The sequence below is a fragment of the Enoplosus armatus genome, chromosome 21 (genome assembly GCF_043641665.1).
Source record: "Enoplosus armatus isolate fEnoArm2 chromosome 21, fEnoArm2.hap1, whole genome shotgun sequence".
Classification (NCBI taxonomy): Eukaryota; Metazoa; Chordata; class Actinopteri; order Centrarchiformes; family Enoplosidae; genus Enoplosus; species Enoplosus armatus.
Genome location: NC_092200.1, coordinates 3,455,003 through 3,482,247, shown reverse-complemented (window position 1 = coordinate 3,482,247; position 27,245 = coordinate 3,455,003). Strand labels below are relative to the sequence as shown.

Below are 27,245 nucleotides of genomic sequence, written 5' to 3'. Positions count from 1 at the left end.
ACAAACTAGGCAGTATGCCATGCCACTGATGCATTCCCTTTGTGCTCAGAAGTAATTTTCTTTTCCTCAGGGAAAAAAGCTGCCTTGTGTTTTTTAATGTTCAACCCACATTCATAACTACTAGCCAGGAGGACACTGAAATCGCTTTAAACCTGGAAGAGTGGCTCCGGGATTTCAGCTGCTACAAAACAAAATGGTCGGAGCAGGATTTTTGTCTTTATAAAATTCCATGTGAAGTTCTGATTGTTATTGCAAATTAAGCATAATCCTTTTGTGAAAAGTAAATTGTCTTTTAGCTGAAGGAATGGTTGAAATTGCTGCCATCGCAAATAATTATGAGAATGCTCATTTTAAAGGAGGCATTGCTTTTAAATTGTGCTCTTAAGTATTGGAATTAGTTAGTGTGTTGTGAGCTCAATATGATCTTGTCCCTCAGGCAGGTACTTTCTGCACATATAGAAAGAGAAGGTCTACAACCTATTGCTCAAGGAATGCTTTATTTTGGTCAACTTTTACATTCACCCACATGAGCTACAATATAAACATGACTTTATATTTAACATATACAAAAGGAAATACTTCTCCTTTGCACCAGGTTTGAATCATTGTTTCCCTTACAGTTACATTTTTGAGTGTTCTGCAGTTACTTTTCAGTTTCTTTTTTTTTTCCGAAGGAGTTTTGAAAATCTTGTTGGTAATCACTTGTAATGTCATGGAATGACATGGCCACTCTCTTTTTGTTTTGTCAAAGACCAGCACTATTCATCATTTCAGTCAGTTGGTCCAAAAATTGTATACGGGAAGGTCCCTTATACATTTTTTCAGCCTGAATTGCAATTTTGAGTTTAGCTGGATGAAACATGCCAGTTCAGAGTGATTTATCACCAAGGCAGTCACTCGTTAACATGTATTATGTATTTGTTTTCTGAAAAATGCATTCTCGTGTTTTGTCATAATAGACGGTGTATGAGACAAAGCAGGTGTCACCGCATGACAAAACCCTGGGATTCAACTAAGCTTCGCAGTCTTCTGTTCTCTTCACTGGCCCTCGCCTGGCCATGCTGTGACTTGTCTGGCTCACAAACATGTGACAATGTGTCCTAAGGTGTACAACCTGGCTAAAACTGGCCGGGCCATGCCTAACCTCGACACACCGTAGTCAGACGTAAGATAAAGTGGTTACAAGCGTTGAAATGGACTGATGGATGGATGATCAGGAAACAAACGAGAAAGACAAAAAACACAAGAGAGTAACAAGAGAAGAGCTTACTAACTTTTTAATATATGGTCAAAACAACATCAATATCTGTATAGATGTATATCATGTATAACTATAGCTGTAGGTTTCCAGTAGTAGCTTTAAATAACAATGCTCTCCATGATTTGCTTTAAAGCTGATTTTATTTTGCAACACATTTCAGAAGTCTACCTTTATTGGCACTTGGGTGTTTCAGTTTCTAAAGGTCAGTTAATGGAAAAATCAATTCTGCACTCAAGCTGTGTAGCTGAGGCTTTACAAGTAGCCAAATGGACAGTTATGTAATCAATATGTATTAAAAATAACGCCCTTTCAGTTACATTTCAGCCACATTAAGGTGATTCGCAGGCCATGTTAGAAATTGGGTATCTTGGGTATCTGCTTGTAACTTGTTTTATGGAAATAGAAGGGACTATTTTAAATAGTCCAGGCACAGGACAAGAAAAAAAGCCTCAGGTGGCCCGCCAGTGCTGTCACATCTTGTCTGCATACCAATATCTCACCTGCATTATTGATTGCAGTACTTTGCATCTTTTAGTCTTTTCCCCCCACAATAGACCCATGTAAAACATTATGCATTATGAATCCTGACATGAGGCCTTTTTCTTATGAGCCTAGCGGGGGGCACAAAAACATCCTAAAAATTAAAGTTGTGAAGTTAAGGCCTCAACCTGCCGTCTGTAGTCTGTCTGTCTGTGTGTCTGTCTGTCTGTCTGTGATAACCTTAGAGCAGCTGTGCACAAACAAGCTGGGATAGAGCTTTTACAAGTTGGAGCACACCTGCCTCTCATGGATGTATCCACTTTGCATTAGGAAAAGCATTTTCTGTGAGATGCTGATATCACTTCCAAGACACGGACAATCTAAAAAACAACAGCAGAAGTCAATAGAAATAACAGAAACAATGTACAACCTGTATTTGTGGCTGCAGTCACATCCTGCAGCTTGTCCATCAGAGAGAAACATCAGCAAGTCGTCTTCTTTTTTATCTCTCACTTGAACTAATAAAGCTGCAGTAGCCAAAAGTTGGTTTACCATCAGGAGTTATCTGTCATGTATTATTCCATGTGACATGCAAATGCCTTTCTTACATCAAACGGGAAATGTTCCACTTAAGCTCTAATCATGCAGTCGCATGCGAGTAGGATCAGCAGAGAAAATTCTCTCTTTCTGCCTAGAAAGCCAATAGAGACCCTAAAGAGAACAGAAGCCTTCTCTCTATGTTCCAGGCTCAACACAGGTCACTGTGGTCAAATTAATGGCAAGACATGAAACATAATGGGGATACACCATTAATGAAATGATGGAATAATAATTGCTTCTCACTGGGCACGTGTGTCCCTGAATAGCAGGTCAAATTCAGAACATTTCCTTTGATTCATCCCACTGGAAATAAAACCAAATTATTTTATGACAAGCAAAATCATTTCACAGTAGTGTTTCATATTCATTAATACATTTTTAACATCTATGACTCTTGCACTTTTCAAACATGCCTCTTCACGGGTCAAACTCCACATAAGCATATTCAGTCTTAACTGATTTGTTCTAGTGCAAGACTATTAAACATAATCTCCAGGATTTTGTACAATTGTGGAAATATCGATTAGTTAATTTACGCCTCTACTATATTCACAATAAACAAAAATATGTATCTGCAGCTACATTTTGTTGCCAGATTTAAATGAAAAACAACATCAACAAACTCCTGACACAAGTTTTAATTATACATTTATAGATAGAGTGTGTTGTTGCTACTTCACTAGCCAACTGGGTGCTCAACAATAGACCAAATGTGGGAGAAACAAAAGACAACATTAACTGACTTACTGGGAGAGCCTGCTCTTTATTAAACCACTTTTATTACATAAGACTCCCAGAACATCCTGTATCAGGGTTATTCTCTACCTAACTGTTACACTGTGTGTGTATTTTGATAATGTTACTTACATCATCATTAGTGGCTGAAAGATGATCAATATGGGAAACACAATAATCTCACCTGTGTTCAGCAGGTATGCTCTGTGGAGTCTGCAAGCTGTGGCAGGTGACAGAAAGCAGGATAGTCAATAATAATTGTGTGACATGAAAAATCTGTAGGTATGCTGAAGTGTGGACACGGCTTGACCTCAAGAGACTCGTGAGGTTTTGCAGAATTAGGTCCAGTCTGTCCTGCTGGCTCTCGCTTTCAGGATAATCACTATCATGAAAGGAAGCACGGCCACTGCTCCCTCCTGTTGGCGCTCGTCTTGTAATGTACATTTAATTTAATACAATAATGGAGGTTTTTCAACACTGTACAAAATAATGCAAGTCATCCCTGAAAAAGACATTTAAAAAAAATCTCTGTGAATCTTTAAATGTGGTGAATGTTGTTGTATTGGATCGCATTATTTAGAGAAGCGATTCTAATAGAGAGTGCAATAGAGAAACAGCTATTTATGTATTGTAGTCCAGTCCAACACAAACAATAACAAACAGGGTTCGGTCAGAAGCTCTCTGTGATGGCTGGACATTAAAAGCTTCCCAGAGATGGGATTGATTGCTTGGCTATTGGAGTGGCTTACATTAGATTGTACGGGCGCACCTACTCACCACTTAACTCTACCAATAGTATTCTATGGAGTTCTGATTCAACTTTGAGATTCAGTGTTTCTTTCTTTTTAACAATGATGGATGACTACAGGAAAAGTTAGACTTAAAACTAAAACTTTGTCTCGTGGTTAACAAAGTTTTTTAATGTTGTGGTTTCAGCCAAAGTCGTAGTTCTTCTTTATTCAGCAATGGAACTGCTGTTAGCTGTTTTGTAAAGCGAGCCCTGAAATCCTCATTTCTAAGGATTGCTATCATGGTACAATGCAAATTCATACAGCTAAACTAAAAGCTTTCATGGACTCAGTAAATAACATCATTACATTTAACAACAGAACAGCAATTTAACTTCTGGGTAATTCCTCTGGGTATGGTACGCATGTTGGAAGTACTTCAGGATTCAGACGTCAAAAAATAGGACAGCAGCTACATGTGTAGCACTGCAACGGTGAGCTGGCAGCTGTTAATATAGGAAAACCGAGTGAAGCGACGTGAGAAGGGCATTGATTTGAGGTATTGTCATCTCCACAGCTGCCCACTAATCAGCAAGTACTGTGTTGAATAACAGAACATTTGTAGATGAGTGTGTAATTAACCACATGGAGTTTGCAATACTGTAAGTTGGGGGAAAAAACATTTTCTAAATATGAATATTAGGTAAGGTGTTTTATACAACCACAAAATAACTCTCTTGTCCGTAGTGTCTAGATAGGTATAGCAAACAACATAAAACAAGCAACCCTTTTTCTTTAAAGTCAGTTTTTAAAGACTCAAAATCCAAAACTAAAACCAAATCAAAAAACATTTTCTTCTTCATGTCATTAAGGTCAAGATGAGATGTAGAGGACAAATCAACAATGTCCTGAGCCTTAAATGACGTTAGAAATGTAGATTAGATTCATCTGAATCTGCATATATAGTACAACTACCCACAAGTATACATAGCTTTGTAGTATCACATAAATTACTCGCTGCACTCCACCTCTGTACGCGATATTCGTCTGTAAAAACCCAAGTCAGCACCTCTTACATCTTTGCTGAATTCAGGCAGTTTGTCAAATTCAGGACCAACATGGTTACGCTAACAAGACAGCTAGATTTTCAAATTTAGTTATGTGGTCTTGGAAGGAAGGTTAATTATTGCAATTTTGAAAATGAACTAGATATGTAAGAAGACAGAAAGAGGACTCTCTTTCTTTGGCTTTGGTTATCCCTCTGTCTTGTTTTATTTTGAAAAATCCAATTGTAACAATGCTGACCAACACAAAAGAATAAACAACTGAAATAAAATGCTGTTATGAGATCCTCACCAAGTACACTGACTTTGGCCTCATATTCTTACTAAATCTGTAAGGACCTCCAGCAACACCCCCTCAGTAACCACAAAAGCAAATGGACTGAAAATAAAGCTGTTTTACATCATTTTATTAAGAATATAAGTATAAAAATATAAATATAAAACAATATGACTCAGCATTCAAACAGCGTGAATTCAATGTATGACAGTTTTCCTACAACATACACTTTCCATTACATATTACACCTATATGATGAAATGAATTCACAGTTTGACAAATAAACTGCACCAACCACTCACATGAACATTGCTTGTCAAACAAAGATAGCAAATAGTATATAGGATGTCCATCATTAAAAACACTTTGTACATTTACAGTATTTAATGGAGGTGGCTGGAAAAACCACTTGACTCCTTCCCTACCCCACCCACACCCAGTCCAGTGCCATTAAACATTGATAGTATACAATACTACTATCTCTCAGGTCAATTACAAAACACATTGTCCACACCATTGTTCACAAAAAATCCTAAAATTCAAAGGCATCTTTACTGATTATGACCAAAAACAGTAAAACTTATTATACTGAATCTCCATTAATGAGAAAATTTAACTCAGTTCAAGTCTTAATTTCCATTTCAGCATCCACAAGTGGATTGCCGGAATATTTGTGTGTGTGTGTGTGTGTGTCTGTGCATGTGTGAGCGTGCGCACATGTATGAGAATCAAATAGACTACTAGTTAACTAGCGAGCTAGCTAGCAAACTAGACAGATAAACAGATAGATAGCTTGATAGATAGGTAGACAAACAGACAACTAGATGGCCAGCTAACTAACTAGACAAATGGCTGTCTGGCTAGCTAGCTAGATAAACAGACAGAAAAAAAATGGGCTTGGAAAAAAGAGAAACTGTCATGGCTCTGTCTAGGTCTCTCTGTCAGGACTCTTCCCTATGTACATCTCTGCCAACTTTTTGAATTGTGGTCCCCAGTTGCTGAGATAATCATAATCGTGGTCCCCCTCAGTGGCAGCAGACTCCAGTGAACTGAGGGATTCTGCCAGTGACCCACTGCCCTCATAAGCATACGTGGCCAGGGAGTCATACGGGGGCGCTGTGGGATCTGTATCGTTCTCCTGAAGCCTCCCATTAATGAAGTCTCTGACATCCGTGTTATCCTTTATAGGTGATGTCCTCCGAAAGGGAAACAGCATTTCGGGTATGATGTCCCTGCGTAGCTTGTTAGCATCCATCACCTCTGGGTTGCGCAGCGTGCCAATATCAAAGGCCTGAGTGTCCTCCTCTCCACCCCCTTCATCGTTGTAGCTGACAACGTTGTCTCTGACATCCTCTTTGGAGATGATCAGAGGCTCCTTCTTCCTCTGTCTCCTCAGGGCAGCAAACAGCACCACGATCACTACACAAAAACAGTGGGAAATACAGAGAGAGAAAGCTCAGCATAAGATGTGTGCCTCCCAACATGTGTCATGCATTAAAGAGCACAGGGGAGCAAAAGCGCAGAGGGGAGACACATTTGCTACCAGTGATAAATCCCCAACATTGCCTCAGGCATTCACCTCCTATTGTTAAAGATTCAGTGAAAAAGCTTTTTCTTTTCTTTTCCCTTGAACGGCACATTCACTGTATAAAATGCAAGGTGGTTGGAGAATCCTTTTTTTTTTCTCTCTCTCTCTCTCTCCATCACACTGCCTCATATCTCATGTCCTTCATTATTTTTCAGCAGTAAAAGACAATCAGAGATTGCAGAGTGAGCATGTTTCCAGAGAGTGACACTGTATGGCAGCAAGTTCATTTCTTCAGAAAAAGAGGAAGCGATCTTTCATTTAGCACAAGCACAAACCCGGCTTCACCTGGGCTCCTTCTCCTTTTTTGTCCTACCAGCAGGTAGTGTAGTTGTCTACTTGCCTCCCACCTGGGTGTTAATTACAATGCCTTCAACACAGGTTGGATGGGGGTGTGGGTGGCTGTTTATATGGTTCTTTATGAGCATTTGTGACTGACCAGTGCCACGTTTTTAGACAGCGCAGAGGGCTGCAATGAGGAGGACCAGATAGGGAGAGCCGTTCCAGCTCAGCGCCTTCCTGTCGGAGTCAAGCAGAGGTGAATGAGACAGTCTGTCAGGGGGGGTTCAAGCGCGAAAGGCGTCAGATAATGAGCAGATGTCATGATATTTTGCTCAAGAGGAGAGCGTGGAGTTTAACCTTCAGTGCACTCGATATGTGCGAGAAGATCTGCCCACCATCCGACACAGAATTTAAAATTTGGACTTAAAACAAGCAGATGGAAGGAAAGCTGGTCAATACTAATTTGCTCGTATCACTAGTCTAGTCAGCGTGCAGATCAAATAGCACACCAAACTCCAAAATAAGAGATCGTGACAGAAGGAAGGGGGTTCAAATTCAACACATGGAGAGGGTTAGAGGCTCATATACAGGGCAGTAAACACACACGTGGATGCACGCATCTGTGAGGACAGTTATGTTTAAATTTTTAATCGCATTTCCCTCAACAGTATGCAAGGAATTCTACACCCACAGTGTCTCGTTTGTCAAAAATGCTCCTATCAAACACTATGCTTGGCCAAGCAAGGTGAGGTTCAATGACAGTTGAAACCCATTACTTATTGATACGCCCTTGACCATAAGCACTGCGCATTTCTGCTTTTTCCTGGGTAAAACGATAGGCACTGTTGCTGTTGTGCCCTGTATGCTGTTGCATATTGCATTAGATCACAAGGAGGGCTGAAGTGGTGCTTTAGGATGTCAGAAAGTAACATGTGACCTACTTTACCAGGGAAATACACAGACCATTTTGTTCAGTGGATTTATTTGCTAATGAATGGAGCTTAGAAGCACAGTACTATTTTCTGAGGGAGAACTGCCATACATAACCGAATATGCAAAGTAACATGTCAATTATTGGACCTGCTTTAATTACTAGTGATTTACATGTTAAAAGGAACCTAACAACTCCTCCTGTAGCACTATGACAGAAGTTTTTAGATGATGGGTTGACATACCGACAGCATCTGTTGTTGGTTCAAATGCCATTGAGTGCTCAAATGAGTCATTTTTCTAATGACAACATGGGCCATTTTGGAAGGCGCTGACAAATGACTTATTTTGCCATTTAGGTATGAGGTCTTGTGATAGTCATGGATTAGCTTTTTTATCAAGCATTTACTGCACAGACATTCACTGTGAAGTAGACTGAATCATTTCAGTGCATTATTTCTCTCTAAGATAGCACCGTTTAAGGGCAACATCTCCGTGAATCAACAATTGAAGGTATTTAATGTCACATTCATGGTTTTAATAAGATGCTAAGCTGCTGCCAGACAGAGTGGGGACTGCCGGCCGAATGCATATTTTCAGTAACATTTTATTGATTGCAGGGAGTTGGGAATTCAAGCTTTCAATCAATGTCCTGTTTGTAATGATAGACCTTGTAATAGCAGAGATATTCACTATTTTCCCCCTCTACGTGGGCACTCAGCAGCATGGGCTTGAGCAAGAAACTTACTCTGGGCCATGTTATTGACTTCAGCAGTCTGAATTGGCTGCAGCACGGGGCATATGAAAGTAAGGCCTGCCTGATGTGCTAATTTTGCATGTTTTTTTTACGATGTTTTTGTACAACGAATATTCCCAAAAAACAGCAGCTTAAAAAAGAAAACAAATCCACTTGCTTGAAAACCACTGTATGCTGCAGCAAGGTCATTCAGATTGGCGAGCTCCTGTCCTACCAAGAGCAAAGGAGCTGTAATGCTAAAAGGACAGCTGGTTCTCAGCACAGCCTTGGTAGCAATGGAGGCCGCCGTGGATTGGACAGATATATGCTTCTGTAGTGTTTACATGCCACCAACGTTTATGTGACTTAAAAGGTCAGGTAAAAGTGTTTAGAGAAATTCTCTCTCACAAAGAAAGTGACGTGTTTGACATTGCGGGAAGCGGCAACATCTTTGGAATTTATAGAAATGACCGTTCTCTAAACCCCATCCCCGAGCAGTGATTCTCCAATTATGGCTTAACCTCCGAAGCTATGGCAGGCCTGTGAAGCTTTGGATTCCTCCACATGCAGAGAGGCGGTGTGCATTGGGCTCCGGTCAGTGCGATATCTGGTATCTCAAGAGTTTTGAGGATGTCTTTTATCACCTTTCCAAAAACACAAGCGTAAAAGTTTAAGGAATGGAATAAACAGGGTCTTTTGTAAACTGCAAATCAGCTCGCAACATTGCATTACAACAAGTCTGTTAAGGACTAGCACACAGTAGTTATAGGCAACTGTTAATCGAGTTTTTATTTGTAATGTTGTTATACCCTACCATACAAGAACAAGGCCTCTCCTCATTTGCATGTCTGCTACATGGGTCAGCTGGTGAGGATGCTGATGTTTTTGGCCTGGGACATGTAGCTTTAGCTCAGTCGTGGATGCTCAGGACCCCTTTACAGGGTGCTCCTTTTAAAAAGAGTCAGCTGAAAACATTAAAAAGTCAGCTGGAGATGGAGTTTTCAACCAAATTAGGGAGCCAACGTTAATTAGCCAGCTAAGTACAGCTGATACAGCGATAGTTGTCATTTCAGTCAGCAAAATCCACAGTCGCCGGCTATAAATGAGATGGCTGCTTTTGTTAACTTCTGTGTGAAATCATAGAGCCATTGTTCCAAAAATAACTACACATGTAAAAATCTGCTACTGTTATCGCCATAAACGCCATATGTGCTATGCTGGAATGAAAAACTTAACATGCATAGCAACAGTAACTGTGGGGGGGTGAAATAAATAAAATTGAGTCAACTTGAATAGAAGAACTGAGTCGTTAGTATAAGCAGCGATTGAACCGTTGCTTGAACAGAGAAACAAACATCACAAGAATGACAAGAGGGTTCAAATAGACATGGCCACACACACACGGACATACACATGCTTACATGAGGGGACTTACTGAGGAGAATGATGACACAGAGCAGTATGGCCACCAGAGCTCCAGTTGTGAGACCATCTGAGAAGGGCAGGACCTCGGGGTTACATGACTGCATGTTTCCACGGCTGTCACAAGCACACACGCGCACTATCAGCGTACTGGTGCTGCTCTGGATGGGGTAGTCATTGTCTGAGATCACTACGGGCAGGAAGTACATGCTCATCTCACGGCGGCTGAAACCTCCCCTCCGTGTCAGGATATTGGCAGTGTTATCTGTGGAAAGATGCAAAGGGCGAAGCTTGTCAGTGATGAGATGTTTTACTTGATCTTTGAGAAAAGAACTGCAATTTTTATTTCTTCTTCTCTGTATGCTGTGACGGACAGGCCCTAGTAACTTTGCAGGGCCATTGAGAACTACTTGCAACGTGGGTAAAGATGTCTAATTAGAAATTAAAACAAACACTAAGCATGTTAATAACTACCTGTGTTATTTGCTCAAAACCATATTCTTTAAAAAATATATTCAAACACAACTTAATTAGTAATCATATAATAGTCTTCATTCTAAAAGGACAAAAGCATGGTGGCTACGCATGGCCACACTGTCTTGCAAAACTAATTAAAGTCCGCTTTGGCTGTTAAAATTCCACTCTCTGCGGCAGTCTTTTCATTTTGCCTGCTGCAGTGCATCCCAGTAGCTGAGAGCTTTAGTGACTATTTACTCTGAATCAATGCTAAAACTAGGACTAGGCATGCTGAAGCAGTTATACTATATAGACAGAAAATACACAGATCCAGGATTTAACATTGCCCAACTTGTAACTGCAAACTTGCTGAATTACCGCTGCATGTGTGTCTCACTCAGAAGGGCTGTTTGAACAGTGTGAGCATTACCTCTATTTTCGATAACAGATATTTTCATTGTATGACAGAGAAACCAAAATGTGTTAGATGTCTACACTATTTTGTTTGCAGTGCTAAACTAAATATAGCTGATACCAAAATGTGTCTTTAACACAACGCAGGGTAGATGTGAGACGACTGCCTGATGTCTGCCTTCCACAATGGCTCATCTGTAGTTGAAATTTTGCCAAACAACTCTACACATTGAAAGCTTTTCAAGAAGTCAGTCAAAAGGCCACAATGGCACAATGGGAATGTATAATTTTTCTTGTCAAATATATTTTATATATTTTGTTTCAATTCATGATTTATGAATGAGGTTTTTAATCATGTCAAACCCCATTTCCTCATTCACTGAATCAACAGACAGAAATCTTCAGACTTACAACTTGAAGGTTTTACAAAAACAGAAACAATCAATGTGTTTGTTTGTTTGTTTGTTTTCCAGTAAAAAATACAATAATGCATATCTTACCTTCCCTGTCAACAATTGTGAAGTTTGGGTTGGTGGCACTTATACTGAAGACAAACTTGTGTCCAACAAGAGGTTCGTCTGTGTCAACAGCACTGATTGTCTGAATCAGCTGCGAAGAACAGAACAACGTATGAGAAAAGACATGAAAACGTATAATTCTTCTTAGTAGGGAAATCTAAAATCCTCTAATCTTTAGCACATGACTCAAAGCAAAGCAGTTTCCGCTACTATTTTTTATCTCATTCAAATAGTTTACATTTTTATGCATTATAATTTATTGCCTTGCAAAGCAAGACTGCACCTCGGAAGCCCACTGTTGTGAAAAATTAACATTCACTGAGAACAAACTGAGGCCACTCAGATACGTAGCAGACTAATCTGCAATTAGTCAGGAGTGTTTGGATAATTAAGTGATTTGCTGTCTCTCGAAATTCCAAACCTATAAACGCGTGTGGCTGTTGTGTGAGTGATTGTCCCCCAACACAGATCTGTCAATGCGCACCATGGATACAGACACTTCCTCTTTAAATGTCAGGAGGTGATTGGTAGATGACTACTCCCTTAGCTAAACTGTCCCTGTTCACTGCCAACGTCTCTTTTTTGCTCTTTGCCCAATAGCACTGAAAAATGTTTCCTTACGCAGGAAACCACAGCCTCACAATAACCACACGTGTTACCTGCTTCCAAGTTCATTTAAATAAAGGTGGCACACATATATCAATTTCCTCTTAAAACATACTGTTATGACCGATCCCCTCTGGACTGTAATCTAACCCGTGGAATTATCAAAAGTTACCAAAAGTCAGCGGCCACACCCTGTGTGTTCACTGTGTACGCTCTTAACTTTGCTTTGCATGGTGGGCATTGATAGATGCAACACCACTTTGCAGATGTATCACTGTGTCATTGCATATTGTCTGTCTATAGAACCACAGTCACACTGCAATGACTTGATAATTCAGTAACATTAAGAGTACATTTAAAAAAGTCACCTAAGTAAACCTGAACCTATACTAAAATGATAACATCAGCCAAACACATGCTTCTTTCAATATTTCATATATAATATCACAACTTTTAATCACCTGTCCTGCTTTGACGTTCTCACAGACAAATGTGTCATAAGACATTGCAAACTCAGGGGCGTTGTCATTGACATCCAACACCTTGATGAACACAGGCACTCGAGTCGTCTGACGCGGGTTATCTAAAAGAAATAGATAACAAAAATAACGTAATCACGTTTTTGAAGAATTCAAAATATAAAAATCACCAAGGTCATGGATTATGAATTTCAACATAAAATAGAAAACTATTTTAGAAATTGAATCAACAATTACTTATTTCAGTGGCCACCACGGAGATGTTGTGCCATTTGGACATTTCTCTGTCCAGCGCTTTCAGTGTTGTGATGGTGCCATTCACAGAGTCAATGTTGAACAGCCTCTCTAGATCTGTATGCCGATCGATGGAGTATCTGAAAGAGTAACAGGGAAGCGTGTTATTATTAATACCAATGAAAATGACGTTCCTTGAACTGAGAACATGTTATGTATTACCTGTCACTCTCTACGACATTTGCATACTTGTAATATTGCTAATCAAACAAAGTGCAGTTATGATCCTTTCTGCTTGCACAGATCTGTCTTCACAAGATGACCACACGGAAGTACTACTTTTACGCAGTACATCACTCATTGTTTCCAATAGAAAATATATTCCGTGCTCTCCATTGTCACAAGATGATGCATCTTTCCTCGTGCCTGCTCATTTGTCATCGTCAACTTTCATATCCCACTGAAATTTGAATATGCAACACAATACGCCATGTGGCATGCGCCAAGAGTGTCATATCTCTGTGTCAGAGACGGGCAGGCGCCATATGTGTGGAATGGCGGCACTAAGCTGTGTGAATCGATACAGCAAATTAGGCTCTTTCACTTTGACTTTGTGCATTGCCACAGAGGGCTTACATAATTCTGGGAAATAAACAGTGTCTGTATTCACTTCACAGGGCCGCCGCCATCTTCCACTGGGAAATGACCAGGAGGGAACCATGAATAATATCCTTTTCTTCCCCCCTCCACCCACACTGACACATGGTTAGGCTGATGGATTAGATTTAGCCAAGTGGGCACATTTTCATCCCCCTGCTAAAAAGCTGATATGAAGAGATCTGTATTTCTACCATGTGTTGCTTGTTGTCGTATTGATTTTATACTAGAATAATTAAAGCTGGAACAATGAGTTTTGAAACAATCAAGTTACCACAATAAAGCATTATATCTACTTGGTTGGTGAGGAAATGTTTGCTTAACCGGTGATTGATTAATTTCTAAGTTTACTAAATTGTGAGCGCTTAATTCCCAAGGAGAATGAATTTGTTGTGAAAAGGCAGGGATGTGATTTGGCATGTGGCTCGTACAGTCTGGCACTCTTTAAGGTTTAAACACTTCTCGCTGTCTCTTGTAGCATACTTGACTGGCTTGTTGTCAGCATCAGGGTCCCTGGCCGACACCACGCCGACGAAGCTGCCAGCAGCCGTGTCCTCATGCACCTCGATGATGTAAGGGTTCCTGGTGAAAACGGGAGGCTCATCCACATCCTCTACTGTTACCTTGACCGTAGCGTAGTCTTTGAATTGCAAACCGTGGATGAACCTTGCGTCTAAGTAGGTGTTTTTCACCTCCACTCTGAACTCATAGTCCCTCTTACTTTCGTAATCCAGTGCCTGGAGATAAAAGAGCATCAGAAGTCAAGCTGTAGACTTTTCTATAAAAACAGTCTGCCTCCAGGATTCTGATAGGCAATTCATTGCATTTCATTTGTCTGCCTTTATCTTATTCAAACTCTAAATTCAAAGTTACAAATCCAAGTGAGGAATACTGATCTGGGAGATCTTAGGGGGAAACTAAAAGGAGTTTCTAGCAAAAGACTGTTTTATATTATTCATTTCACAGGCTTAGGGTATCTGATTTTACACTACAGCTCATATTTCTCTCTTACATGAATACACGTTATCAGGGGACTTTTTCTAATCTGAAACGGTACAATTCTGTCTTCCCATTGAAGTTAAAAGTACATATTAAGGCGAGATAAAAAGACGGCTTCAATTTAAATTAAAACGTACACTAAAACTTGAAGAGTCAAGAGGAACTCCTAAAGGTTAAAACATTTAACTACCTTTCAAAGAAATAATGATAGCAGGTTTGTAAAATATGGGCATTCGTTGGGATTTCACTCAAAAATTAGCATGTTTACTAAAAAAAAAGCGTCTTTTAATATTGGACTGGCTGCAAATCGTAATATTGTCTTAACTTTTAAATTTATCCTTTTGGCATTTCTTTAAGTTTTTTCTCTGATTGCACAACCATTATCAATCAAGTAATAGTCACATGGCTGCTAACAGTGGCTGTGTTTGATGCTGGTGCTACAAAGCAAGAGGAGCAAAAATAAGTTACATTTTTGATTATGATGACTCCCTCCTGTGTGGTTTGGTCAGTGATGATGTTGAATATGTCATGACCACCGACGATACTGTACTCCATCTCAGCATTACGCCCAACATCTGGATCATCAGCCTTAATACGGCCGATAGCGCCTCCAATCTCCGTAGACTCCACAGCAGTCACACGAAAGGAATCTATACATAACGATGAATGAAACAAATCCATTACAGACTCTGTTAGTGTGTGTGTTTGTGTGTTCGTGTCTGTAGTACATGAAATAGATTTGTCTTTACTTCAGAGATTTGTGACAGAAGTTCACTCATGTTTAAAAATCAATACAGAGCAAGGAAAAATGGCCTCTTACGGTTAGCAAAGCGTGGCGGACTGTCGTTCACATCAGAGAGGGTGATGCTGACTGTAGTGGTTCCTGAAAGACCGCCCATCTGTCCGGCCATGTCTTTAGCCTGGATCACAACCTGGTAGTTTTCCTTGACTTCTCTGTCCATGCCAGGCAGGGCTGTCTTGATGGTGCCTGGAAAAGAAATTCCATTATTTCTACCATTTTTGGCAATTTAAAGGAAAACTTCACTTTGGGAAATTGATTTGCTGCCTTACTGAAAATGAGATACGATTAAGATCAATTCCATCTCTGTGCTCAACCATGTCTCCTAGAAAATTGCATTTATATACTACTAATTTGGTTTGCCAATTACATTTTGAAGGGAAGTGTAATTGCTGCCTGGGTTATGTTCCCTGGCAACGTTTTTCTAGAAGTGGTACATTCACGGAGCTCGTGCGAGTCGTAGTAGGTGGTTGGGGTGGATGGCCGTAGAAACTGCAGGACTTTGACATCCTTGGTGGTTAAAAGTTGATATGTTTCCTTATTCTAGCTAACAGTGTCACAGCTATCATTGATCATCTCATCACCAGACACTTCCCAAGATGTCAGATATTACCTCAATCTAATGTGAATAATGGCTTAATGGCTTTTATGATATAAAGCAAATGATTAATTGATGGCTGGTTTCTTATATGAGTTGAAAAAAAATGTTGAAATTACTACAAGCACCACAGTCTTCTCGACAAGAAATAAGATGCACCAGCTGTTTGTTCAGCAGTTCAGCAGATATTAACATTTGTAGCAACGCTCAACTTTATTTCATGTCTTTTGTGAACCAAATGTGGTCATTACTCTAACGTAGCCTTTTATAAAACCTATTATTTGTTCAGGGGAAAGGAGTTATGTAGGCATTGCAATGGATCCTGACGAGGCAGCATGTGTTCTTCACAATGCAGCTAAGTTATGGAAAGTTCCCCTTGAGGAGCCAGCTACTAAAGAGAGCAGAGACAAGGATGAGACAGTCCATAGAAGGGATGTGGAGGGAGCAACTGTCCAAGCACACATTTTGCCTAAAGCTGTAATAAATCAGACAGACGAGTAAGAGTAAAGTTATAGCATTTACTATACAGTAAACATTGTGTAAACAAAAGTATGTTGTAATATATTTTCAATGTGGTTCACTTGTGTTAAATATATGGCCAAATGTCTTCAGTTAGTTTTGTAACTTCATGATCTTGAGGTTGGGTTTAATTTTCAAGCTATTTTTTTTTTCTTTCTTTCTCAGCCTGCAGGTTCAGAGTCTCTCTTCGACTTTGTGTGGCTCTGTCTTGTAAAGCTTGCACCTCAGGGTCTCAGTGTCCTCCATTAAGGCTCCTCTCTTTCACAGGACGTCTGACTGACTGAGGAGCAGCTGACGGGTCACAAGGAGAGAGGTCTATGGAGGTGCTTGTATAAGCCTGCTGACCCATCTTGCGGGCTGGTATCTTGACTATTCATCTGATTGGATGACTGATTGATGGGCTCTCTGACACAGTATGACTGGCTGGAGGGCTGGGTGTCTGACAGTTGGCAGTCTGATGGTCTTCAGAGCGTGTTGACTAGTCTTTTCACACTGAAGTCGATACCTTTAACGCCAGGTGAAACCTTCCCACTTATATCGAGGGCCAGTGCTGAATACGGTCTCACCTCTGGCATGGGACCACCTTGAGTTTGAAAATGTTTTGACCTCAGGAAGTCCTCTGTTGCCTGGCTTTTTAGGTTACTCCATTTCCTCTTCACCTGTCACACTCTAACTTGAATTACCTTTTGGCTGTAGTTATCTCTTGCCATCTCTCAAACTTCCTTCTGTTGGAGATGCTGTTATTAGTCTTGGAGTTGAGCGGCAATTGATTTTCCTTCATAATACTTATAATAATATCATGGATCCATCATGTATAAGTTTTTTGTTTTTTTTTCTTTTGGCGCTTGTCAGAAACCACAAGCATAATTGTCATATTAGAGAGTATATCACAGTAATTGCAAGGCTATTGGTGGTTAGTGTTACAGCTTGAGTGCAGCAACACACTGCAACTTTAATCTTGACTGTAATTTCTTAATGTTAGTTTGACGGGAGTAGCAATCCACGCATGTTTGACTGGTAAAAACCAATTTAGTAATTTGTTAGTCTGAAACTAATTAATAGCTGCTAAGAACAGACATGATGCACAAACTTTGTGAAGGATTTATGAACAGCTGGTGCAACCCAGTACACATCTTCATATTTTACTTTGAAAGATATATTTTTACACCATTAGAAATAAACAAATTTTACAAAATTTGAAGTTTCAGCTGTAATTAGTTTTATAGGTTTAGTAGCACTGACAAGCAGATAAAATCATTATACTGCTTTTTTAATTCTCAGAAACTCTTCTTCAGATCTGTTCACAGACCTAACATTCGAAACTGCACCCATGTTTGGCTTACCATTTTCAGAATCCACAGAGAAATACGGTTGTCCCTGTAGAATGCTATATACCAGCTTGGCACTGTTCCCATACGTTTGATCATCAGCATCAGTGGCAGTTATAGTGGCAACAGATGTACCTGCAAAAAGAACAAAGTCAGTTTTAATGCCCAGGTAGTGATACTGCACGTATTGAGTCAAGACATGATCAAGTACCTGATATTTATTTACTTTCATATTCATTCATATGGAGATAATTTGCTGTAAACCTAACAGTACTTTTCAACATTGCAATGAGTCATACTGACTAATATCTGATTTCCATGTCAAACAACGGATCTCTGGAAAAATCTAATTAGTTAGCTAGTGATGTCTTGAGCAAAATGAATCGGGAACTGTTATTTCTTCCCTTTTTAAAGAACAAGTTAGTTGCTGCAGCTGGCTAAATTGTGAAACTAAAGTGATACAGACTATAGCTGGGCCTCCTCTGGCACCTCAGTGAAATTATTGCTTTGATTAAACTCTGGTGTCCTCGTAGATGGATGTCTTAAATGTCAGTGAGACCAAAGGTTCTACATCATCAAGACTTTAAGTGGAGATTTCTCTCTCCTTATGTAATATATCACTAATTGTTGTTGCACAGCAGTCTTGAGGCTGAAAGGCTCTAAACATCAACCATGTAATGAAAGACTTACAACAAAGAATCTCAATTTAACATTTCCACTGCTTTTATATGTGACAATGTTAAATTAAGTTTTGGAAAGTGTATATCTTTGACTTCTGTTCAAAAAGTAAATCAAAGCATGAGGTGTTGCTTTTATTAAACCTGAATCAATTTTCAAACTCATATAACCAGTCCTGCCTTCAGTTTAGCAAGGTCATATTACTGATGCACATTGTTCTGACCTCTGTTGTCAGAGAGGCAACATGAGGTAAATACTGACAAGCCTCTACAATGACGATGGAATACAATCACTGTGCTCATGGACGCTGCCTTTTGTATTTCCAGCTGGGATTAGACTCGGCAAACCTGTATTGAAAGTGTTATTTGGCAATATAAAACAGCAACACCCATCATATCACTAAAAAATCCAACCACAGGGACTCTATACACCCGCATATTCAAGCACATATCACTTGATTGTGGAGGTTTTTGTGTCAAAATAAATAAAAATAGTAGAATTAATACATATTTAAGCTCAGGCAGCGCTCAGTTCCTCTCAGATATCCATTGTCATTGAGTCACTTCCATATTAAGTCCTGTATAATCCACCCAAGCGTTTCAATAGCGCCACATTGCAAATACTGTCCTTGGCATTCAGGAGACCTCTGCCGTGTCCTGTTTGGGTCTGACTGTCTCCGTGCATACTAATGAACCCTTGAACATCTGTCCCACTTAGTCCCAGCACTGATAGCATAAAAGGGAACTGCTGATTTTTCATGGCTGGCTGGGTTGATTATCCAGTGTGTTCAGTCTGAACATATAAGGCAGTTTATTAGTCCGGAGACGAGTCGTGGTGACCCTGACCCACCTTTTGCCTGAATCCATGCAGCTGAGAAAGAACAGTGCATTATGTACTCCAAATAGGGCATTGTTATTTGTCAAATAGACAATTGGGTTTGGATTTACCCTTGATTGCTCCCGTGTATTAATTTGTGGTTGCATAATTGAGGATTGATTTCAAGTTGCATGCATTATTTTCACAAGCTTTGTTTATATTCATTCCAATTGGCTTATTTATATTACTTGAATGGAATGAAGTGGAGTGCAATGAAGCAAATCCTTAATTGGAAAGAGTGTGACAATCTAAACTTTCAATATTTCTATTGCCTATTAAAAATGGCAAATGGCATTACTTGTTATGAATGCCCAATGAGCCCAGACCAGACAAATAACAATCATAAAAACAGAAAATAACTTTGAAGAAATAAATACAGTCCAGCTGACTGATGAACAGCAGCGCTCAGTGTTTTGGTTTTTCTACATTGCCTGAAAACTGTTTATTGCAAAATTCTATTAATTCCATAATTTCATACATTTCTGATAAATAAACATAGTATTGCTTTACCCAATGATTATTTAACTTATAGATTTATCTTCTGATTATTTTCTCAATGAACTGTAATCCTTTTGTCTATGAAATAACCCCACTTGTGAAGCTTGAACTAGCAGATGTTGGACATTTTTGCTTGAAAAATCTGAAACGATTAATCAAAATTGTGATTATCAAAATAGTAGCCAATTCATTTTTGTTGATTGACTTCCGCTTACCAACTTCAGACATTTCGGGGACACTGGCGAAGTAGATTTCCTTTGCAAACTTTGGTGCATTGTCGTTGATGTCGTGAATCTTTATGTTAAATTCGGTGTCCGGCTCCAGCTCCATATTGGTGTTTCTATCCAACACCTTTGCGTGGAGTGTGTACATGGCCTTCTCTTCCCTGTCCAGCCTCTTGGTGGCGTGAATGTCCCCAGACTTTTCATCAATCAGGAACAGGGTGCCTGCCCCGTCTCCAGTCAGAACGTACTTCACATTGCCTTCACCTTTGTCCATGTTGGAGTGCAGCTGAAAATCAGAGACACAGAGTCAAACTTGTACTAAAAGAGTTCCCGGGATGTTGCACGAGTTTCCAATTTAGGACATTGCACACTCTTCTGTCATGTTCACTTCAGGCCGAACAAAAATACGCACGTGCTTTAAACAGCTATGAACTGTGTCCATTTTGTGTAACCAGTGGCAACAATACATTGCTGTTTAATGATAAATTCTACAAAAAAAAAAAAGAATAAAAAAAGTCCTGACCATTGCCCTCTCCACACAATAACAAATCCTTGCCTCCTGTGTTGCTAACATGAAGTCAGTTTTCAATACTAGGTGCTATTTTTGACAATGCCTGAAAATTTGAACATGTCAACACACAATGTCCGGCCTATGTCTCCCAATTCAGGATTATTCCCAGGAGTCTTCTGTCTGTTAGCATCACTGAGAGAAATGTGCTTTCTCCACATATCTCCAATTTTAGCTTCATGTCCTGGTTGCCAATTCTCTCTCTTTCTCTTCTCCTTTTTACCAATTTGAAACTATTACAGGCACCAGTACCAGGTAACATTATGGACTTTTAGCTCCCTGCTGTCCTCACTCATCTCTTACCAGTTTAGCTCTTTCTGCTATTTTATTTCCAGCTAAAGTTTCTTTTCTCCTACTGGAACGGTGGCTCTAAGGACCAGTGATGTTGTATGCGTTCCAGAAAAGTCAAATGTGTGATTTTGGGATATGAAAATATAATTGACTTGACTTGACTGGCCTATCCAAGTGCCAAACGTATCAATACATGCCCTCATAGACACTCTAGATGTATGATTGTATTTTATACTCTCAAGTTAATTTACCGAACATACAGTAAATAAACAGAACATCCTGCATGAGTTTCTTGGGAATGAATGCATTGAATATACTGTTTGGCCGAGGGGACTTCAGCTACATTTACACCATAGTCTAGGTGTATAAAAACTTTATGACAGTCTTGCGAACACTAGAATAATGGTGCAAACCCACTGAGGAATCTATCTGTTTCAGTCTCAGAGCAGAACCTCGCCTTGGCACCCACAGTGTCAAGTGTGACATACTCCATTAGTTCAGATCAAATTAGTCTTAGATTTTTCTTCCAAATTGTGCCTTTGAAAAATGATGAAAACCTGACCTACAGCAACAACTGCTAAAATTAGTCACCTCTGACCTATCCATCACCTTGAAGCCGCTCTAAGTGTCATGGAGGAGTAATGGTGGCATACTGTGACAGACACTTGATTCAAGCTCATTACTGTACTGGATCTGTCAGCAGATATATTTAGAGCACTATCTCATGGGTTCACATTTTAAATGACATGTAGTTAGGGACACAGAATGTACGTCAGTAACTTATTAATATTAATGTCTGCATGCTGTGAGGAAACTAATTATTTTTTCCCCGCAGTTGGAAGAGTGATGTCAACAGTACAACTTTGAATGGAAATCAGAAATGTATTGCCAGAGTGCTAGCTATTCTCTGGCAGAATTAAAAAATGGGGATGCATGTGAAAACAACATGCTGTCAAGTTCAAATGAGCAATATGTGCAGTGTTTGGCGTTGTGTTTGAAAATATTTTCATGCAGATGAACTCCATTATCCAAAGTCTATTAAAGAGGAATATCACTCAGCTTGAATTTTCACATATATTTGCGTTCTGGGACAGTCTATTCATTGTTTGAGAATATGAATTCTCTCCTGAGCTGTAGACCATTGAACCAAGGATTTATGACGTGTTGTAGATGCGAAGGCTGCTCCTGCTATTGACTATGAATGACAGGCTAATTTTGGCGAGCAGGAGAGTGTTTGTATGAATTTTTGAATTCAAATGGGCTTCATATCTGTGCTATGCGCATTTACCCTCAGGGGAAAAAAAAAGTAGTGCCACAGTCACCTTTTCTCTACTTTTAAGGCCATTGTCTATGGAGTGGTATATACGCATTAGAGAAAAGGTGGAGACATTAGGACATGCTCACCAGACAATGCTGAACTACACTGCGACATCAGAACATTTTCCATTACTGATATTCAGAAATGCTACCATTCAAATGCACTTCTATGCTTCCAGTGTGATAATTGAGCCAATACAATCTCAGACCACATGAATTGCATTTTTCAAAATCTTTTGATTGTATTCTACAGGAGTCTTCATCTGATTATTACCATATTTCCAGTCTTGGTTGTTAATCCTGTAAAAAACAACCTGAGAAGTAAAAACAACAAACAGCGAGCCATCAAAGGATCCTGTACCCTATGCAGCCAAGCTGTCTACGGCTTAATAGGAATTTTACAATCTTTGCAGAGCCTTGCGGTGTGTATGTTACATATTTCCCTTAGTGGACGTGGGAGCATGCAAGCCCTTACCTCATGCACTTTCGCTAATTATTGGATGTCTACATAAAGTCAGCTTCCAAATCATATGGGTAAACAGATCTTCTCGCCATGGTCATATAGATTTCTTACTGATTGGTTGTGCAAATAAGGAAGTAAGCAATGTTGTACTGAGTCATTATGAGATAACAAGCCATCTGAATATAATAGTGCTCCTGTACATGTAAATTGGCGAGGCACTGTGCCAGCAACATGGAGGTTTAAGGTTTTTCAACAGGGATATCCCATAGAAACAGTATAGATTTACTGTACACAGTGTAGTGACTTAAAGTGTAGAAACCAAGCTGTTTTTTATTGACATATACCAGAAGTGAGTTTTTATATGTCTAAGTGCACTAAAGTCTCCGTCTAACATGTGGTGTAAACCTATTACATCTAGTACAGCTAGAAAAATGGCACTGATACTCTTGACAAAGTGTGGCACAAAGTGTTTTCACACAGCTTTAACAAATCAAATGTTAGCACTACCACATTATATTTGCAGGGATTTAGTGGCTCTCCTTTCAAGGCCTTGCAGCACAAACACAGCCTTTTCAAGGCCTTACAACAGAAGCACAGAAGAGAGCCTTGATGAGTTAAATCGCCTTGCACAAACACTGAGGAATTGTCAGTAAAGCAGCAAAATCATTGGCAATTCTTGTCAGGTCTCTGGTAAGCATTGCTCTGTGCTGCAAAGAGGAGATAGCAAAATAGAGTGCAGAACGGATACAGAATAATTACTCTTCCTCACTCTCTCCCTCTGTCTCTTAAGACATTGGCAGCAATTCTTTACTATTGGAACACTGTACTATAATGTACGTTATGCAGGTTAAAGTTACAGCTTACAGTATCTCTGGTATGCTTTGTATTTGCCATAGCTCACAACCCATGCAGAAATGTATCGAGCAAGGCCTTACAAAAACCTCAAGGATACTTATTGGCAAAAATATATTAACACAACAAAGTGAGCTACCTTGAATATTTTAATTTAGCCCAGCACAATTTCTTTACAAAGCAGAAGACAATACAATGTGCCAGGAATTTAATAGGATTTTGTTCACTTCAAACACGCCACTCAAATGCTCCAGAATCCAAAGTTTGTGGTTGTATTGCTCAGCATTGCAAGTGTTCACACTTCACAGCCCTGCTTAAGAAGTAGGGCACCACAGCTGCACACAGTGAGTGCTCACACTCATTAATGGCCCCGTGAAAGTCAGTTAAAATGCGATTTGAGGGTTTTACGCTTGATACATGCCCAGCCACTGCATAGTGTATTTACAATCACAAAACACACTGGGTTTATTTTAATTTTTAATTTTTTTTTTATTGACAATTGCTACTGAGTAAGTGCTCAAAACCTTACTTTTACTATGCAGTGATTTTCCTTATCATTCTCTGAGGTATCTGTCAGCACCACTCAGTATGTAAGCTTCAAGGCAGAGTGTCTTTTGAACACCTTGATAAGCAATATAAGCTGCGTTTATTACATATTGCAGTCGCGGTCGTGTGCCGCTTCCTTTTCAGTTAAGAAGCGAGCTATGCAAGAGTGTGACTGTTCTTTACATCACATTTGATTGCCGTAATCTAGAAATCAACCTCAAGTGACTCTAGTGAGTGTGTGTGGGTTGATTGGAGAGGTTTGATTGAATGTGAAATAAACAAGGTCTCCCACAGTGCACTGCAAAGGCCATTAAATGGTCTTTATGAGGAAGACCATCAATGCTTTGATGGCTTTGTGCTGGGCATGAGAGTGCTTTTTGCATTGGGGCTTGGTTCTCCATCTATTTCTCTCTTTCTCTCTGTCCCTCTCTACCTCTCTCATTAATTTGTCTCTCTGCCCGTCTTTCTTTTTTTAATCTGTCTTTCTATCCCTCTTTCTATCTATTAGTCTGTCTGCTCTTCTGTCTCTCTGTGTATTTATCTGTCTTTTTCTAGCATTCAATCTAGCCATTGGTCTGTCTGCCTGTCTATCACTATATCTATCAATCTATCAAGTATATTCATTATAGATTAATCTTCAATTATTTTGGCGATTAATCGTTTTGTCTTGTTTTTTTTCTGACCAACAGTTCACAATCCAAAGATACTCAATCAGTCAAGCAGCATATCTTAATATGATTTTTAAAGCTGGAGGTTTTGCCTGTTTGCTTGAAAAATTACCTAAATGATTAATCAGTTTTCAGAATTGTTTTCTGTTGATTGATTTGTGGATTAATCGACTAATCGTTGCAGCTCTAATATCTATGTATCTATCTGTCTATGCATCCATCATATAGCTTGTTAATCCGCCAATTATTTTCTCAAATGATTGATTGATTGATCGTTTAGTCGATGAAAACAAAAATTGTCACAAGTGAGAAGCTGGACCCTGAGTATGTTTGACATTTTTGCTTGAAAAATGACTGAAACGATGAAGTGATTATCAGAATAGTTGTAGATGAGTCCACTATTTGTTGCAGCTCTGCTTGTTTTCTATCTATCTATGTATCTCTCCTTTAACTTGTTCTCTGTATATCTGTCCTTGTCCCCATCACAGTCTGTCTCTCCGTCCAAAACTCCAAAGTTAAACTGATGGAATTAGTGATACGGATCGCCACAGCTTCTTCTGTAAAGCAGAGTGGCAGTATGTGGCTGCCCTATTTTCCTCCCTCGGTAATTTATTACAGCCTCATGTTTTTCTGACAGTTTAATAGTGAATGATATTGGACACAGGAAGAGTGGGGAACTGGTGAATGTGATTGCTGTCATGCCACAGAAGTTGGGTGCCAGAAAGCATCAAAGAGTCGAGAAGAAAGCCACATCGCACCAGTCACTGACATATCAAGGGATGGCCCCATTTATAGTTAGCATTTGCTTTGCTGCTTCATCATATAACACAACAAGGTGAATTTCATTGGCCTTCTTGACTGATATGTTTTCTTCTTCCTTCTCCTTCTTTCCCTATTTCATTTATTTTTGCTGTTCCTTTCTCTTCACCACATCAGGATGATGGTTTCTGCAAAAGAAGTTGTCATATCCCCCTACTCAACCTTGCACAAGACACTTGTTTACTCCGGAGAATGAGGTGTGTGATGAAAGCCAGCTTCCTCTGAGAAAATTGGCTGTCGACAGTCACCTCATTTCCCTCCCTCGAGTTGATAACTGTAGCGTTCCCCATCACACCTGTCTTTATAGTGCTAGCACGGGTGAGCTGACAAGAACCTCTCTGATCTGGGTGGGTGGGGAGGAGGAATACTGTCCTGAAACTTTCCCTTTTTTGGGATTCTTAGGAGAAAAGTGTCTTGCAAGAGCTCTAGTTTTTGATATGGTCTCAAACCACTTTTCTGACACCTGAGACTGGTTTGAGTCTTATGCCTGTTTTGAGTCGGACTTCTCTGCACCTTGACCTGATATCGATTGTTGAATTTGCACCATACCATCTGTCATTGTGTCTTTAAAATCCCCAAATTCTATACAGAGTAAAGAAGAGCTCCTACAAATACATTCAATATACATGTATGAAACACATTGTAGTCGGGAACGCTTTGTGAAAGTAAGTGGAGTTTGATTTCAGTTACTGTGTACTGTGTACAATAGTTTTCACTGTGTACTTACTTACTTACTTGTGTTTCTTTTTGTCTGTCATGTGTCAAAATAGCCACGCACATTTCTTTGTTTTGTGGCCCTGGTTCTGAATAGGGCATGCTAACAGGAAGTTTCAGCTCAATTGGCTCATGACTCATGTACCCTTGGTGTTACTGAGCAGTGATTATGATGCTTGTCTGACGGAAATGACTATTAACTGTTAAAAAAAGCCACAAATTGTTGTTTTTGGTTAACTGATGATGAGATGAGATATTCTCATTACATTGATGGCATTTGCCTGACACGAAATCAGTGGCATTTTGATTTAACGTATGATTTTCACTGAACAAACTATGTGATTAAAATGTGCTGTTCAAAAGAAGCGTGGAAGACTCGAGGCAAAGGGAGTTGCTGTGTATCTGATAGCTCCAGTTAACTGTGCCTGTAACAGCCAGATTTCTGGCAGCCCATTCGTCTTCAGCCAATTACATCAAACACTACTTCAACAAGCTAAACCTTCTATAATTAGTCTGAAGACAATGTGTTTGGACACATTACCTTGCCGACATATTGATGGTCATTTCCTGTGTATTCCTCGAGCAGAAAGAATTGATTCCACATCCATCCACGTTTGGACCGCTGAAGAATCCTCCCATCACTCTCTGGCATCCCAAACAGATTCCCAATATTCCCAGGCGTGAAAGGCAGGGCAGTACTGGGCCACAGGATAGAGAGCATCAGGAGGAGCAGAACCTGATTGGCTATCATGGTATCCAATCAGCTGGGAAATGTCCTGGATGACTTCTGAATTATGGTAAAAAGCTTCTGATAGGATGAACACTGGAAGGCAGTGTCATCAGAGCAGACATTGTATTCCTCTCTTTGATGTCCTTTAGATCCCTGTGAAAAGAGGAAACTTCAGTCAAGAAGCACTTTCATGACACTTATGAATGTCTTTTACAATAGGCTTTAAATCCGAGCTCGCGGACTACAGAAGGGCAACACTTATGTACACAAAAACTCATTTCTGTATGCTGTGTC

General features: G+C 39.7%; 1 protein-coding gene across 2 annotated transcripts; it reads right to left on the bottom strand.

Annotated features, from left to right (window-relative positions):
- Nucleotides 1-6,073: 6,073 nt before the first annotated feature.
- Nucleotides 6,074-26,972, bottom strand: cdh10a (cadherin 10, type 2a (T2-cadherin)). 2 transcript variants are annotated; one of them, XM_070928312.1, is made up of 11 exons: nucleotides 26,763-26,972; nucleotides 19,975-20,269; nucleotides 17,723-17,842; nucleotides 15,284-15,451; nucleotides 14,932-15,113; nucleotides 13,948-14,201; nucleotides 12,811-12,947; nucleotides 12,556-12,677; nucleotides 11,471-11,579; nucleotides 10,114-10,365; nucleotides 6,074-6,564 (listed from the first exon to the last, which is right to left on the bottom strand). In XM_070928312.1, exons 1-11 carry the CDS (start codon nucleotides 26,970-26,972, stop codon nucleotides 6,074-6,076), a joined length of 2,340 nt encoding a protein of 779 aa, XP_070784413.1. The 2 variants fall into 2 exon arrangements, with proteins under 2 accessions (XP_070784413.1, XP_070784414.1); XM_070928313.1 differs by having other exon boundaries at nucleotides 10,114-10,456; nucleotides 11,484-11,579; nucleotides 26,763-26,873.
- Between the last annotated feature and the right edge of the window lie 273 nt (nucleotides 26,973-27,245).